At 42.0% G+C, this 17,203-nt stretch overlaps 1 protein-coding gene across 3 annotated transcripts; it reads left to right on the top strand.

Moving 5' to 3' along the window:
* Positions 1-881: 881 nt before the first annotated feature.
* On the top strand, positions 882-17,000 carry ANKLE2 (ankyrin repeat and LEM domain containing 2). Of its 3 annotated transcripts, none has more exons than XM_032127542.1 (13): positions 882-907; positions 4,710-5,141; positions 6,116-6,307; positions 7,135-7,328; positions 8,157-8,345; positions 8,659-8,781; positions 9,125-9,191; positions 9,856-10,037; positions 11,432-11,538; positions 12,364-12,557; positions 13,153-13,834; positions 13,971-14,102; positions 14,844-17,000. In XM_032127542.1, exons 2-13 carry the CDS (start codon positions 4,721-4,723, stop codon positions 15,061-15,063), a joined length of 2,703 nt encoding a protein of 900 aa, XP_031983433.1. In that variant the 5' UTR covers positions 882-907; positions 4,710-4,720; the 3' UTR covers positions 15,064-17,000. The 3 variants fall into 3 exon arrangements, with proteins under 3 accessions (XP_031983433.1, XP_031983434.1, XP_031983432.1); XM_032127543.1 differs by lacking the exon at positions 882-907 and adding an exon at positions 956-976; XM_032127541.1 differs by lacking the exon at positions 882-907 and adding an exon at positions 969-1,239.
* Positions 17,001-17,203: the final 203 nt, after the last annotated feature.

Genomic DNA, 17,203 nt, shown 5'->3' with positions numbered 1-17,203 from the left:
GTATAGCCTCCTTTAAGGAAAAAAACCTCTTTATTTTAAAATACTACATTATTGGGTATTGATTTTTCACACACCTAAACTTCACTGTATTTCCATTTTTCTCAGTTAGTAGATCACATCAGGGAAGAAACACAATTCCTTGGCCTGCATTTGTTAGCATCTGGGGTCTGAGTGTACAAAATGGAACAATGCAGAAATGTCATCTTCATTCTAATTTAGCCAATTGCAATGACAAGGAGAGAAATTACTGCACCTTACTTGCAATTTAAACAGTGTGAGTTAAAGGGATACTGTTTTATTCTTTAAGGACAGTAACTTAAACCAGCAAGTGCCCGCATTGCACATAGTACAGGTGCCTATACCCGTAAGGTAGGAATGTTGTATTCGCTGGGATGGCTGGTTCACAACTGTGCAGGGAATTGTTTCCTTCTACACTAGAGGCCTCCTTCTTCGTGGTTTTCCATCTCTCACGGGTTATGCGAGACCGCTGCAGCATTTTGAGGTTAATACCCGGACGGAACCTTTCCAAAGAGGCCTCTCGACGTGCCTGTGTGTTCCCTGTCCCCGGGGCTGATGGCAAACCGTGCGCTGGCCGGGTGCAGTTCAAACCCTGCCTGCCTGTCCCGGCCTTGGGCAGCGCCCTCGCCGCCCGCCCGGCCCGCAGCCGCGGCTGATGCGCGGAGCTCCGCCGCGTGTTCCGCCGCAGCAGCGGCGCCGCGCTCCCCTCGGCCTCCCCCCGCCCTTCCCCGCTGCCGGGAGCGGCGGCCGAGCGGAGCCGCAGTCACGGCGAGGCCCAGGGAGGCGGCGGAGCTCCGTCAGCGCCGGGCGGAGCCGCTGCTGCGTCTGTCGGGGGGCGGGCGCGGGGCGGGCGCGGGGCGGAGGAGGCGGAAGCCGCGAGGCCGCGGAGGTACCGTCCCTGAGGGCGTGCGGGCGCAGCCGGCGCGCGGCGGGCGGGCCGCGGGCCGGGCATGGAGCGGTGGGTCGGGGCCGCCGGGGGCTGGGAGTCGCTGTGGGGAGCCGGCTGGGGCCGATGGCCGTGCTGGGAGCTCCTGGCCGCCTGCGCCGTCATCGGCGCCGTGGGTTGGCTGCTGCGGCTACGGGACAGGAGGCCGGGCGGCCGCCGGGCGGCGGCGGCGGCGGCCGCCATCTCCTCCCCGACCCCCATCGCCTGCCCGGCTCCCCGCTCCGTCCCGGCGCCGCTCGCCGCGGGGAGCCGGCGCTGCAGCGGGAGCCGCCCAGGTGAGAGACCTCGCCGGGGGAGGCTGGCGGGGGGTGGCGCTGCCCCTCGCCCCGCGGGAGGGCCGGGAGAGGGCACCGGGCACCGCCCGGGGAGGCCGCGCGGCCCTTCTCGCCTCTGCGCGGCCCCAGCGCCTGCGGGCCCCGCCGGGCCCGGCCCCGCCGCCCCGCTCCCCTTCCCGCTTTGTCACGGCCGGGCCCCGCCGTCTCCGGCTCGGCGGCAGAGTCAGCTCCGCCCGCCCCGCCCCGGCCCCGCTCCTGCGGCCCTGTCCCTGCTTCCCGCGTCCCCTCCCGCGCCCTGCCCGCCCGCTCCGGGTCTAGACATAGGTGTGCGTTTCTCCTTCCTGAGAAGTTGCCACCTTTTCCCTTCTCTTTCTTCTTTTCCCGTGGCTTATTTCAAGTTTGCTTTGCAAACCTTCCTTTTCAGCCACGTAGTTCGTAAGTGGTGGCTCATTTAGCCACAGGCGGTACAGACAAATCACCCGATCGCGAAGCCACGGTTGCTGTAACATATGCAAATCCTATCAGCCAAGTACAGCCAAAGACAGGATGTGACTCTCCATTCCTGCCTCCAGAAAAGAAAAAAAGCCCAACAACAACAAACCCAGGCCCATTTTCTTACATTACTCATTTATTGAAGGATTTAATGAGAATAGTAGAGTTAATACTGCCATCCTTAGAAGTCAGTCATTCATTCTGTCATGGGTCTAGTCTTAATATTTTTTCAGAGCAGATTCTCCTGTTTCTTACTGATCCAGCAAGACAAGGGAAAATAGAATTTTTGCCCATTCTTCCAGGTTTTGATTGATATGGAAGAACCTTTAAACATGTGGTGGTTGTTAAAGCAGTTACTCACGTTTGCAGAGGTAACTTGCAAGGCCTTACATGCCGAACTGGAAGAGGTGGCAACGTCAGTGCTGGCTGTGCTCTGGATCATTTGTAGTTATATAATACATTTTACGGCTCAAATAATCTCCTTTTGCACCTGCATGTAACAAACGGTTGAAGTATTGTCTCAAACCAGGCAGTTGATGTTTCTCAGGTTTGCAAGTCACACCTTTTGTTTTGGACCGATTAAAATAGGTGATGAAGTTAAAAACCAGTAATGCTTATCTAAGCTAGCTGAAATCTTATTGTCAGAACACAAATATTTAGTGAGAGTTCTGTTTTTTCATTCCAACAGTGTTTTCCCTATTTCCACGCCAAACTCACTAGAAAACTCTTCATCCTAACAGCAGATCTTAAACCTGATTCTTCACTGTTGATCTGCTTTGCCATCTCATTTTGATTTAGTCATGCCAGAGTTGTAATAGGCACACAAAATAAATAAATTTTTTTTTTAAATAGACAAAATTTTGTCCACTAAGTTTTAGGTACCATGTTCTGTCAAAACATAGGAAACCAGAGAAATCACTCCTTCATGGCATTTTTTTCTTAACCACAAGGGAGGAAGGATTTTTGTGTGTTCCTGTCTGCTCTCCATACATGAATTATATATATGTACAAGTCTGCTCTTCTGCCGAATCATTGTGCTAGTTCTGAGCCCTAAAAATAGGAGCAGTTCTCAGTTAATTCTTTAAGGCATTATGTTGACTCTTCAAAGTGTTTTCATTGAGGTGTTTTTGCAATGAACTTTCTCACCCCTGAGTTTTCATCTTTCTTGTGATTTTACAGTTACTCAGTCTCAAAAGGAAAATCCTTAGAATAGCAAGTTTGGATATTTTAATTGCCCTTAGGGGTGCATCCCTTGATTAAAACACATTGGTATCAAATTTATTTAAAAAACCAGGTGATTAAGGATTGAAAACAAGTGAGAGGATCTTTCACATCTGTCTTTGCACTCTTGTGGGCAAGTCAGATAATCGAAACAGGTTGCTTGGAGGCTCAGGAATCTCAAGGGAACTACAATACTTTGGGGAAGTGGCTCAGCAGCATCAGCTGTGGCTCTGCTGCTGTTTGGTGGGTTTTTGGACTTGGAAATACTCTCATATCCCATTGTTTCACCGAGGTTCCATTTAATACTTGTGAAATGTTGAGGGGCTGAGTTTTGCTCTCTAAGCACAGACATTCAAAATAAGACATTCATAAAAAAGAGACAGCTCTCAAAGGAGATGTCCCTCCAAGGAAACAACCCCCAAACTCACATGACTGTTGACTTGTAATAATTGAAAGACTGTTTAAGTTTGGCATTAAGTACATTTTCATAGGATTTCCTGATACTAGGAATGCGTTTGTTCTGAATCAGATTGCAGTGAAACTTTTACTTGGCTCTATATTGACTGTGGTTGGAAATGACAAAAACTTAACTGTGTGCATTTGGGTTTTTTGACTATATGAAAAGTAGTCTTAAATTTCATTATGTGAGGATGAAACTCAAAATTGAAAAGAAAGTACTAGAACTGCCATACACCCCTGTCCAAAGCAGTAGAACCCATGAAATGGCTCAGCAGTGGAGGAAGGGGCAGTGTAAGGCATGAGTGAAGGCAAGCTGAGGGAACAGCCCAGCTGAATCATTTCTGTCTGGAGCTTCCCTTCCTGAGCAGTGTGTGCCAGGAGAGTCACAGCCTCTGTGGAGGTACATGGTTGCAGTACCTGATGAAGTAATGTGAAAGCTTTGTACATTCTTGAGCTGCCCAAATCCTGTATTTTTCAGTTGTATTTTTCACAGCAAGGAATTTGTGTTGGCATCAGTTTGGTTTTAGTATCTTCTCGCTGACCAGTGTGGAAGCTGTCAGTGTGGATTACATGGAGGGATGTGAGCTGAGGGAATTGGATCCTAGCAGAGAGAAGGATATTCCTTTGGAAATGGAGAAATTCTCCCAGCTCCAGTTTCTTGTTGGAGAGGGAGATCTGAAGATGAGTTGTTTTTGTTTTCTGGCTGTTTGCTTTCGAAACAGGCCTGGGAAACAACATGTTGTGTACATATTTCCAGCCTTGCATCACAGCCAGAGAAAGCCTGCCCTGGTTGCTGCACTGTGCCTTAGACTTCTGTCTAAGGAAAGTCCTAAGGAAATACTAGAAATAGTTCTGTGCCTTTAGCTGGAGGTGCAGCCCCTTTCCTTGGGGCTGACTAGTGCTCATGTCCATGTATTGCAGTGCACACACAGACTGTGCCTTTCTTGTCAGGAATCAAATATTTCTCAGCCTGTCATAAACTTTAATGATTAAATGCTCTGGATTGAATTTTCACTGCAGAAGAAATTGAAAAAGGATGAACAAGAATAAAATGTAAGCTGTAAATATTCTTTTAAGTAGTTGAGAGAGGAGGAAATAAACTTGCTGTAGGTCTGGTAGCTTAAAAACATGCCTAACACATTGAATTGAAAAATATTTTGTCTTCTCTGCACTGCAAGAATCTCTTCAGAATTCCAAGAAATTGTTAAGAGGCACTTTTTTCCTTGGCTTTAATATACCATTTAAATAGCAGGAGAAAAGTTGTGTTTGTTACATCTCCTTCTCTGCCTTTCCTGTAGGTGAAATTACAATGGATACTATATTATCCCGATTGAAGAAGCTGAGCCATGATGAGCTTAGAGAAGAGATTATGAGAGCAGGACTGAAATGTGGGCCCATTACTGCAACTACGAGGTTTATTTTTGAAAAAAAATTGGCTCAGGCACTGTTGGAGCAGCAAGGAGCCCTGGAGGAAGAAGGGTCTGCTGTGCCAGAGGAGACTGCTGGAAATGTCCCAGTGAATCACAACAGCCATGGAAGCGCTTCTGAGGAGGCAGACTTTGGGTACTGTGTGGGTCTGAACCCTCCAGAGGAAGATGCTGTGACACGCGTGAACTGTGCAGCTCCAGCCTGTGGTGCTGATTCACAAATCGCTGCTCAGACACCGTCCAGAGATCCTCCACTATTCTATGGTGTTTGCCCAGTTTATGATGACATATTGGCAAGGAATGGTAAATACTCACTGCCCTTATTTCCAGTGACAGGCATTTATTTTACAGTTGTGTTTGAGCAGACCTCGTTTATGTAGCAGGTGTTACGAACACCACTGCATTAGTATGTAAGCATTGCTTGAAGTATTTCTTTGTTCCTGTAAATAGTATTTATTTGATTTTCTGAGGCAAAGCAACACAGTTATAAGACATCCCAGGTGTTCTGCCATTATAGTTCCTGCACATGAAGATCCTCTACCTGATGTAGCTCAGATGAAGAAAATGATTTCCTGTTGCTACTCTTGGACCCCTTCTGTGCCTTTAATCCCTCTCAAGAATAAAAAGTAATCCTCTAAATAAACAATCAAAAGAATATTTATACTGTCATCAGTTGAAGCTTTAATGATCTGTTCTAAAAGTTTTCACTTTTTCTGTTTCTGGCAGTAGAGTAGTGCACAGAGGATCATTTACTGTGAGACAGTAGTAAGAATTCTTACTAAGAAAAAGTACATTAAGATACCCTTATCTGAGCAATATCATTAAAAGGAGAAGGAGAAAAATTTGTTTATTATCTAAGGTTCTCTGTAAAGATCTTAAAGTTGTGATAGTGGATCACTTACAAATTCGGTCTTTCTGAACAAGAGAACATCAAAAGTAATGCAGGGTGAATAAGCTGTGAGTTTGCTTTCCCATCTGGAAGTGAAATGCTTGTTGAAGCTGGCCTGTCCATTAAAGGGGGTGCTCAGGTATTGATTGATAGAAATGGCTGAGCCCTGTACATGTCTCACCTGACATTACCTGCAGTGTGTGGGAGGCTCCTACTCAGTTTCCAGGAGACAGGATTTAAAAGGACTTTTGATCCTTATGCCATGTGTGGAAGAGAAACAGTCTGAGACCAAAGCTGGAATGATAGTCTAGGAATTCTGTAATCTTCTTCTAGGAGTTGAAATCTGAGATTGTTGAAATAACGTAGTTTTGTTTGTTCTTTGTTGCAGAGAGAATACATGTGTATGAAGATAGGAAGGAAGCTCTCCAGGCTGTTAAGATGATTAAGGGTTCCCGTTTTAAAGCTTTTACAAAAAGAGAGGATGCTGAGAAATTTGCTAAGGGAATCTGTGATTATTTCCCATCTCCAGGCAAGTCCTCTTTATGTTTGTCTCCAGTGAAAATGGGATCATTTAACAGAGGTAAGTGGGGAACTTCATCTATGTACAGTAGTTGCAATAGACAGCATTATTTTTTTTTTTTTTATTTTTGGTGAGAGAACAAGCAACAGCTGCCTTATCAATATACTAATAACAGAAAAATTTCCAAGGGTGGAGCATTGAATGAACTGAAGTTTAAAAGAACTTTTACTTTAAGTGTAAAAATGTTTAAAATGTGGAAAATGTTTTAAATATAGAATAGCATTGTTACTTTTTTAAGGCTGTAATGTAGGTAATGGTCTGCATGGATACCCTGCTTAGTAGTCCATGGTCATATTTGTTAGGATTTGATTTTACTCATGGACTTCAGGATATTCAGGTTTAGTAAGAAGCTGATAAAATTGCACAGTATATTAAAACTGTACTCAATTGTTAAGTAAATTTTTAAGTTCAAAAATAAAATGTTAAGCACTGATCATATTTCACAGTGTCCCAGCTGCTAGATTAAAGGGATTCAGGAGTCACAGAACTGCAGAAGCAATTTTAATAATCAGAAAATTGTTGTTTCTTGCTGAATTTTGCTTTTAAGTTTGGATGGGAGCAGACTGGTAATTACAAAGTTTACCAGTCCCTATTAAAGTCTGAAATGGTTTTACAAGATGATTAATCATTTTCCTCTCCCTCCCTATTACTAATTACTGGTGTATTTAAATGTCTTGTTATTGAGTTTAGTTTCCTTACTCCTGTATATTAAAGATGCAAAATTAATACATGGTTTAGATGAAAAGCATAATTTCCATGGCTAGCATGTGAAAATGGTGATCACTGGAAAGAATGTATCTAGAAAGGAGTGGTTTGTGTTTTGATAGATGGCTTGTGCTCCCCTGAGAGTGAGACTGTGAATAAGGAGAGAGCCAACAGCTACAAAAGTCCACGGACTCAGGATCTCACAGCTAAGCTTCGGAAAGCTGTCGAGAAAGGAGACACAGCAACATTTTCAGAACTTATTTGGAGTAACCCTCGTTACTTGATCGGGTCAGGAGACAACCCTACGATCGTACAGGTAAAAAAACAGCAAGGAAACAGGAAATCCAGGTTCTGGTTTAGTTTTGGGGCCTGAAAGCAGAAGTGGAAGGAATGATGTTTCCTGCTCCTCCTTCAAGACACCTTGTTCCACCCAGCTCAGGGTTTCTCAGTGTTTACTGACAGCAGCTGGGGCACTTCTCTGTAAGTCACCCTGAGAGCTCCTTAGCTCCAGCGGAGCTAAAGGAACTGAGTGTGCAGTTCTTCAGGGAAGAATAGTTTTATTCAGTAGTGCAAGAACAGTCTTGTCTTTTTATTCTTTGGTCTCCTCCAAATAATTGGAATCTTTTTAAAAACAGACTAATTGTAAAGACCAGGGTAGGGCCTAAGCTGTAATTAGGTGTTCCTACAGCATTGCTTACCTAAGCACCCCTATTAAATTCTAAAACCATGTATAAGGTGCCATTTAGCAAACACTGACAATCTTACTTCAACTCGTATCAGACCAGCTTTGTGGAGCTGTTGAAATTTTTTGTCATACAGCAAAGCGTTTGAATGTTTTATATCTATCTACACCCATTTTCCTGCTCCTCTTATAAACTGAACTTCCTACCTCCCTTTATTGCTTGATATTTTATTATACCTTTTTTGCCACATTCTTTCCTGGAATGAAGACTATAGCTGAGTATAAGAATAATTTCATTAATTATAAGAATAATGTGGGTGTAAAGAGAAGGCTTTACAAAAATATTAGTATAACACTCAGTGTGGGAACCCTTGTATTTTCGCAGTTAAATCAGTTACATCGATAGGTGTAAGAGAGCTGTTTAGATTGGGGTTCATTCTAATGTTGGTCTTTCTTTTCCAGGAAGGGTGTAGGTACAATGTCATGCATGTTGCTGCCAAGGAGAATCAGCCTGCTATCTGCCAGTTATTGCTGGACACTCTGGAAAATCCAGAATTTATGCGGCTGATGTACCCAGATGACAATGATGTCATGTTGAAGAAACGCATCCAATATATTGTTGACCTTTACCTGAACACTCCAGATAAAATGGTAAGATTGGGGGGGGCTACCTGGTTATTATTGTTATTATTATTTTTTTATTATTATTTTATTATTATGGAAACAACTGGAAGGGGTTAATGATGTGTAGGGGAGACTGACAGAGAACAGAAGGGGAGCTGTCCATTAGTTCTGTGGGTTTTGGTAGTCATTATTCTGCACTATGGTGGGAGAATATTTGTTAAGAGCTTGGATAATTAGTCATGACACGTATTTACTTTCCTCAGTCTCAAAATTAAATGTGTGGTACTGACTTTATCATCTTTCTAAGTGCATGTGAATTTTTCCCTTTTTCCCACTGCAGTGGTTTGATACTCCATTGCATTTTGCCTGCAAGTTTGGGAATTTGGATGTTGTTAATGTGCTTACCTCACACCCAGCCATTGTAAAAAATCCAAGAAACAAATATGATCAAACTCCAGCAGAAGTAAGTCTCTCCATGTCCACAGCAAACCCAAAAATGTTATCCTGATCAGTATTTTTCATATTCAAACATTACTGACTAATATAGATAGAAGGTTTGTAGTAGTTTGTGTCATGATTAAAGAGTAAATTCTGTATAATATTAAAAATATTTTATGCTGATTGTGTCTGTGGAAAAGTTTTCACTGTATGGAGTTGGATGTATTTTAGTTGCACTACTATGAATTGAAAGTACTGGGTGAGATGAGTAGGGGCCAGTAATGTGATTGTTCAGGAAGAAGACACATTGGAGTTGATTTGGAACTGAAGTTCTTAGGCTGTACTAACAATTAAAATTGTATTTACAGGTAGTTTGTGAAAGAAGCAAGAATAAATCTGCAGAACTGAAAGAAAAGCTAAGAGAGTACTTGAAAGGTCTGTATGCAGAATTTTGTACTATGTCAGGCGTGTATTTTGGCTCTTCACTGTCTTCTATTCTGTTTGCTTTCTGTAGCATTTCAGTTCCTAAGTGATGCTGCTGTACAGTGCTGTAAAAACCAAAGGGAAACTCTAAAACTGATCAGGGACAGAAAACTTTTTGTCTTTTAAATTACAGTCAGAACTGTTAATATATGCATCACAAGGTTGCCCTCATGGCTGTGTAACGTAGGCAAGGCCCTGATTCAGCAAGCCTGGAGCAGAGTGTTTAATCTAAAAGAAACAAAAACCCTTTGCAGGGCAAGAGGTGTATCTGACATGCTGGGAAATCCTGTAATTTTGTAGTTTCCTTGACATAGAACTTTCTCTGTTTTGTCATGTGTGTGTTGAAGCATTTGCAAAAGGAGGCTGTGAAATTTGTTAAAGACCTTGAGGCAAGGGCTCTATGAATCGTTGCAGGTGGTTTTGTGTTTGAAAGAGAAGGGAACCTGCACTAAAATGTGATCTGTAATCACTAAAGCAGTTAGTTTGAATTACAGGGAGTTTTACTCGTGAAGTAAAGTCAGATGGTTCAGTGTACAGGTGCACTGATGGTCCAGGAAGAAGCAGCAGGCTGATGTAACATAAACTTAATGAGAAAGCTTTGTATGATTTCTTTTAGGTCGCTATTATGTACCTCTCCTGAGAGCAGAAGACAATTCCTCAGCTCCGGTCATTGGCGCGCCGTGGTCGCCCGATCAGACGGACGATGGCCCCCAGAGAACTTGGTCTAAATACCCTGGCAGCCCCAAAGACCCAGTGTTGTCCATAAGAGCTTTTGCAGGCCCCATGAGCCCCTCAAAGGTAAGGAGAGAACTTCATGTGACTCTAATGCCTATGCTTCTCCTTTTTATGGATGAAGAGGATCCCCACAGGGTTCCTTGTGTGGTGTAGCTTGCTCCTGGTACAGATTGTGGCTTTCTCTTTGCTGAGGAGATGAATCTTTCTCCACGGAGAAGCACAGAAACTTGTAAATATTTTTTTATTGCCGAAAACAGAAATGTGGTGTAAATAAGAGTAGAAGTTCAGTCGAATATTGTTTTCTTTTTCCTCTTGGAATCTATTCAAAGAGCACCTCTGGCAAGCCTTTATTTCTTACAGATGATTACTGTAACTTTCTAACCTGAAGCAAAGCCTTTCAAGGCAGCTATGAATCAGTTTAAAAAAATCTTAACTATAAATTTATCTCATTTCTAGATGTTGCCACTGGATGTTAGAAGCAGTTTAACCTCTGCTTGTTGAATTAACATTAATATATTTTTCTAGATGGAAAAATTGACAACCAAATAGTAGGTGTTGGGATGGTTTTGGAAATGTATTGATGGTAGTGGAAAAGCAAAATCTTCAGTTTTCAGTAGGAATGCTTAGATACCTGTTAAATATATTCCAGACTTACTGGTGTTTGTTTGACTCATTTGTTTAGTATGAACATGGTGCAGGTACGACAGCTTTAGAAACAGTGAATAAATGCAGTGGAGGACTTTGTGTCATCTGATGGTTGCATTCTTTAAGACTCAATTTTACCAAAATGCTAGTGCTTTTTCTTCTTAGTGTTCTTGATCAGTTTTCTGTTCAACTGACAGAAATTTAAATATCATTTATACTCTGAAAAATACTATCTACAGTGTAAACAGTTCATAATTTTGATTGCTGACAGGTATTTTAATGTCTGAATGTAGTTCTTAGTCACTGTAATCTTTGTCATATAAAGTCAAGAAGGGTGGGATTTTGCAAAGAATTTCCCTTGAGGCATTCCAAATTCAAAATAGACAGCAAGAATTTATTCTAATAACTGTAGCAAGTCTGTGCATATAAAAATATCCCCTTTGCATCCTAGAAAACAATGACCAGGAAGCATTTGTAATTAAATAAAATGACATGTCAAAATCACAAGATACTTCTGTTTCCTGCTGCATACAAATTAAAACCAGGCAGATGTGGTGTCTTTGCAGTTGATTTTCAGATGGTTGTACATTAGGGTCCTTCTCTTTCATGAGCACTTCAGAGATAAAAGTAACCACCAGTAGTGAAAGGAGTAACTTTAGATCCAGTGTGAGATCCTTCATAGCTGGAGTGAGCAACACCTGTGGACAGCAAACAGCTGAACATCTTCTAGAACTGTAGGTAGACATGTAGCCAGCACAGAGTTAGTTCATATTGTGGGGGGTGGTTTTCTAATTTATTTCTGTTTTTTAAAGGCTGAAGAATTTCGCAGGCTGTGGAAGACTCCACCTCGAGAGAGAGCTGGCTTCTTTCACAATGTCAGGAAATCTGATCTGGAGAGAGGTGTTGAAAGAGTTGGAAGGTATCTAAAAGATGTCAATATAAAAAATTAATAATAGAGCATGTAAAAGCAAAAGACTGTGCTGAGAGTACAGTTATTACTGCAAAATATCTTGGGGCAAAAGCTACTGCAGAAATATTTAATGAAGTGTTTTGCAGTTGGATTTTTACTGTATTTTTGTGTAAACAAGATAGCTAAAATGTGAGACCTGGCTTTCTTAGCCTTGGCAATAAAGATATTTTAGCTATTATTGATGGTATGTATGGAATGCTTTTCACAGACATTTGCTTGCCTCATTTGGCAGATCTAAAATAATGCATAGCCTGTTTGTTCTGTGAAAGTGAGGGATTGTTAAAAGGGAGCAGAATGAAATAACCCTAATACAAATGTGTTGCTTTATAAAAGCTCTGTGTGTGTGGTGTGTCCTTGCAGTTAAAATACCTTCTGTCAGCAACATATGGAAAAAAATACTTCGTTAAAAGCTGACTGCATTTCATTCTTTAAAATAATCCCTCACTTCCTCCTACCTCTCCCATTCCCAAATAGAAAAAGCTGTTGAATGCACTATCAGTGGCGATTCTTGTCTATCTAATGTCTAGATACAATCAGCTTAAAGATAGCAATGTTTATGCTGCTGTTAAAATAGTAGATTAAATGTGAAAAATGCTCTAGAACAAATGAGGTGATACTTTGCTAAAGATGTGTCTGTGCTTTTGCAGACTGTTGATTGTTGTGGGATTGTGTTGCCTGGTTGCACGTTTGGCTGTTAAAATGTGATCAGAAAAGTTATTGTCAAACTAATATTTATGTCTTCACAAATGATTCGTTTTATTTTATTTATTGCAGGGAGTTAGCTCATGAACTGGGGTTCCCGTGGGTTGAATACTGGGAATTTCTGGGCTGTTTTGTTGATCTGTCTTCCCAGGAGGGGCTGCGAAAACTAGAAGAGTACCTGAGTCTTCGTGAAATGAGCGAAAAGGCTCAGCCAGAAACAGGGGAAAATGAAACCTGCAATAGATATAAAAGTCCACATCCCTCTGGTAAGAGAAGGGCAAATGCTGCAAACAATGGGTTTTACCTGGGGAGAAGAGGGAGAGGAAAAGCTTGGTGCCCAGGGGAAGCAGTGTTCACCTGTTGTGGTTGCTGTTACTCATCTCTTGTCCAGTCTGATTACAGTACCAAAAAAGGAGCCACTGTGAATGTAGAAGTGCAGTCTTTATCTTTCATGTGAAGTACTTTATTTGAGTGTAGCCCCCAAACGAAATCCCTATAAGAAAACCTCTATCTGCAGTATGTTTTCACTCAGAGCATTTGGGAATTCATCTTAAAGTATAGAATTTTGTAATCCACAGATGTGGAATAAATAACTTTTAAAAATAAAAGAATAATTCTTTACAACTGTGAAAGACACAAGAAGCAAAACGAAGGAAAGCCTTTATACCTTAGACCACTGCTGGCCATGTGTGCATTTTGGATTTGTAGCTTTAGTCAGGTTAGTTCATGCTTTACATAAATTCAGAGACATCTTCAGGAAATAGAATTAGGCATAAAGATTGTGTATTTGTTCCTGGTTTATGTACTTGACATTCTGTTTAAAGTCTTTTTATGTGTTGCTCTTGTTAAAATTATTTACAGGTAAAAGTAAAAAGTCCTGCAATTCCATTTCTGTTGGAGCATTTTTAGATGAGGATGATGATGACATGAGCTTAGAAGAAATTAAAAACAGACAAAATGCAGCACGAAATATCAGCCCCTCTCTTGTGTCCAGGGAGCCCAGCATTGATGCCATTGGAGATGCTGAGTGTGATATCCTGTCCATGGAGTCTGCAGGAAACATCATAGAGACCTCAGCTCACCCCCGGCACTATGAGAAGGGAGCTGCTTCCAGCAAAAATGGGTTTTGCAGTCCTGTGTCCAGTGAAAGCATCATCAGTGACAGAAAGCAGCTGCATGATGGGTCAGAATGCCTCATGTCACCTGTTTCCAATTTGATGTCAGAATTTGAAAGCCTGTCGTTCCAAGAGCAAGAGGTTGCAGGAGTATCTCATAAAATCATTGAAAAAACTGAGAATGAGGGAATTCTGGACAAGACCTGCTATGCAGCGTCACTGGCAAGTTCTTCTGAGCCGAGAGTTACAGGAAAACCTGGAGAGACCAAGTTAAGGACAGACCACAAAATATCATTAGATAAGGAGAGAGTGTCCAGGGAATCTGGAATTCAGACTAAGGAGGCACAACAACGTCAAGAACTTTCTTCCCAGAAGTTTCTTTTGAAGACTTCACCCACAAATGACAATTTAAAGTTATTCCTGCTTGGGTAAGAATTGTTTTTCTAAACTCTTACTTGCACAGGGAATCTCTTTGCTTATATAAAAACTAAAGTGTTTTGGAATTGTTTTATGGCCTGAACAAATACGTGGTTCTCTTTTCATCTAGTTCTGTTTCCATTCTAGGGAGCAGCCCTCGAAGCTGGATGGTGATGTCTTAGCAGCTATAGAAGGAGCAGAGATTGATCCCCAGAAATACCCAATGATTTACAAATGGAAACACACGGTGCAGTCCTACTCCTCATCTGACAGGCAAAGGTATTGCTGCAAACTCAGTCACAGGAGTTGAGATACATTTTTAGCTTGAATAGCAGAATTTCAGGTCTTGTTGCCCACAAACCCATATTTTAAATATTCAGCAGAATTAACTGTTTTCTGAAGTTAATCATAAAAGCCTTTTGGGCTGGTGTCTATTGATAAGGAGTTTCGTGGTGCTGCCATCATGTTCCTTCCATTCCACTGCTGTTCCAAGTAACTTGAGCATGTCTCCACAGACAAATCAGACATGAGTATTTTCCTCCTGGCCAACGACTCACTTCACTGATTGGGTACTTGGATCCTTCACTGGACTCAGTGGTAGTTGTGCTGTTGGTTTCTAATTTATCCCTGGTGTTGATGCAGTGCAGGAATGCTGTGTTGCCTTAGGTTGTGCAGAGGCATGTTAAGGTGAATTTAATGTCTTTAGGCATCTTTTTATTACTGTTTTTATTTTTAGTCTTTATTACCCCAGTTCAGAGGAACTGTTCATGTGAAGGATAGTGTATGTCTTCATGGCCATTTTGAAAGAAACAATGTCTTCCTGATAGGGGCAACACGTCTACATAAAATATTTCCTGCTCTTCCTATTCCTTTCAGTCTTCCAGGCCTGTCTCTTACCAGATAGGATTTTTCTCAGCTGGTGCATTGGTTCTGAGATCTAAAGTGATTCTGAGTTAAAGTGCTGCTCTCTTTATTGCAGTTTCCTTTAAAAAGTGCACAATAACTTCTGGTTTCTTTCAGTTGGCCAAGTCCAGCACTGAAGGCAAGATTCCGGTCCCAAACCATTGCTGCTGGACTTCCAAATGCCTCAGTGTATCCTAATTCAGGAAGAAACAGTCCCATACCAGGAAGTCCGGGAAAACACGGCAGTGCCGCCTCGTTCCCTCCAGAGCCTGGGAGCCCTGGGCGCTACAGCCCCGCCTGTGTCCTGCGCTATTTCTCAGAGCCTCCTGCCCACTAAAATACAACTCATCATCCTGGGACTTGAGAGCTGTTTTCATTGTTAGAGTGGAGGAAAAACTACAATGTTACTAAAGTGACATGAGGTTTTACTTGGCTATTTATTTTTCCTCAATTGAGGACAACTGTATGTTTAAAAAATGGAATATATGTCTTAATGCCATATACGAGGTAGATTATTACTGGTGACATGCAAGAAGTTCGTGACAGTGCAGTTGTCCAGTAGCTCTGAATTAACCCTTGTTGCCAGTACCACGGTGGGCTGAACTGTCCCCTAGCAATGGTGGTATTTGCTGTCACTACTTATCCTCATTGTAATGAACACACAGCCCTCAACTGCCTTTCTTTACCTTGGATAGTCGAGGAAATGCATCATCAGCAAATAGAACACGGGAGAGGAAATCGATGGCAGGAAGTGAAACGTTCTCCTGCTTTCAGGGGCAATGCTCAGAGTCAAAAGCCTAAAACCTGCCTGGGAATGCAAGGATGCTTTGCAGTGTGGAGGAGGGATGTGAAACCCTGTGCATAAGCAGAGTGTTTACAGCCAGCTGGGCTGGGCAGTTGATACCCACACCCACACTCACCTGTCTGTCCGTGTGTGTGTGTGCACAGATTTGCATGAGACCCTTGAGGCTCTGCTTGTTCTGAGGCTGTTACAGACACCATGATCTACCCAAGTGCATTAGAAACGGGGCACTGTAGAAACTACTGGGATTCCTTTAAATGGTAGTGTGAAGATTTAAGGAAAAAAACTTTAAAATTAGCTGTTTATTTCCCCCAGAGAAGCTGTTAACACTAGCAGATTTCAATAGTTATTACACAAAAGCACATCAGCAATAATCTCAGCAGATTTACCAGCAAGATACCTTAACTTAATGGTCTAGTTTGTAATATGTTAGCATGGTAGCCAGTGGCCCAGGAGGTGGCTATTTCCCAACTGTAAAGAGCAAGGACTAAGGACTAAAAATATTTTTATGGAATCTGAGCTTTTACTATGTCTCTAGTGTGGACGTGGTAATGTGTTTTTGTTACAGCAGTCAATAATTTTATTCTTCAGCCTTCTGTAAGAATGACTTGTTTTGACAGCGTGATGCTGAGAATAAGAAAGCTTTTCAAAACTCCAGAGAGTTTTCCTTATGAAGCCTAGTAGTTGTAATGTGGCATGAAAGGCTTCCAGAAACAGAGCTCTCTAGGTTAAAAAAAAAAAAAAGAAAAAGAAAGAAAGAAGACCTATTTACTGTTAGAAGATAAATCTGATCAGAGAATGAAGCTCTGCAGGGCTGTGCCACACGGTGAGTGAGAGCTTGGAGCCACTTTGCAGGGCTGGAAGGGAAGGGCACCAAGTTCAGCAAACACAGGTGGGAGGTAGGAGGGGCCAGCCCGGCCTCCCCCAGGGTCCCACCAGTCCCGGGGCCATTCCAGACCCTGGGGCTGCTCACACGGCAGTGACTGTTCCTACACAAACTGTGCACCCTCATAGGTTCGTGACTGGTACTAACCTAAAACACTGCACTTAATGCTTTTGCAAGCTCAGTAGTGCCTTTTGTAATATATTTTTTTAATTAAATTTTTGTTCTTTTAGAAGTTTAAAAAAAAAAGTGGCATCCACTTATTATGGGCAGATAAAATACAGTTTTTCTCTGGGCTTTCTGAACAGGATGTCTTTTAATGTCTCTAAGTTGGATTATTTGGTGCGATAGCTCTCCACTGGGGGAGAGACTCCTCTTTTAGAAATTATTCTTAAAAAAAAACCAAAAAAAGGCTTATTCTGCTCTTTTGTTAAAATCGAGCCTAGTGCCATGGAGCTGGACATTAGGAGGAGCAATTTTACATAAATGCCTCTCATTCAGTCATATTCTAGACAAGTACCAGGGGCTTGGGGGGTGTTGTACTTAAACATATTTAAAAAAAAAAAAAAAAAAAACAAAAAAAAAAAACTAGAACCACAAACATAAGCTGCTGTTACCAAGTATTTTAACTGACTTTTTCATAAGGATTTTTTTGTTGGGTTTTTTTTAATTTTTATTTTTATGCAGCAGGCTCCATGGTTTCAAAATATTTTAAGGTCCCCACATACCCCCAGTTTTACTTTAAAAGGTTTGAGACTGGCTTCTTTTCTTGCTGGTTGGTTTTGGGGTTTT

The sequence above is a fragment of the Corvus moneduloides genome, chromosome 18 (genome assembly GCF_009650955.1).
Source record: "Corvus moneduloides isolate bCorMon1 chromosome 18, bCorMon1.pri, whole genome shotgun sequence".
NCBI lineage: Eukaryota > Metazoa > Chordata > Aves > Passeriformes > Corvidae > Corvus > Corvus moneduloides.
The sequence above is the reverse complement of the archived record's forward strand: the minus strand, read 5'-3'. Positions and strand labels throughout refer to the sequence as shown.

Excerpts from the sequence above, each read along its gene's own strand:
- ANKLE2 (XM_032127541.1), top strand. The coding sequence starts at position 969 with ATGGAGCGGTGGGTCGGGGCCGCCGGGGGCTGGGAGTCGCTGTGGGGA. Across the intron at positions 6,308-7,134 it reads AATGGGATCATTTAACAGAG|ATGGCTTGTGCTCCCCTGAG; the intron begins GTAAGTGGGGAA and ends GTGTTTTGATAG. Across the intron at positions 7,329-8,156 it reads ACAACCCTACGATCGTACAG|GAAGGGTGTAGGTACAATGT; the intron begins GTAAAAAAACAG and ends TTTCTTTTCCAG.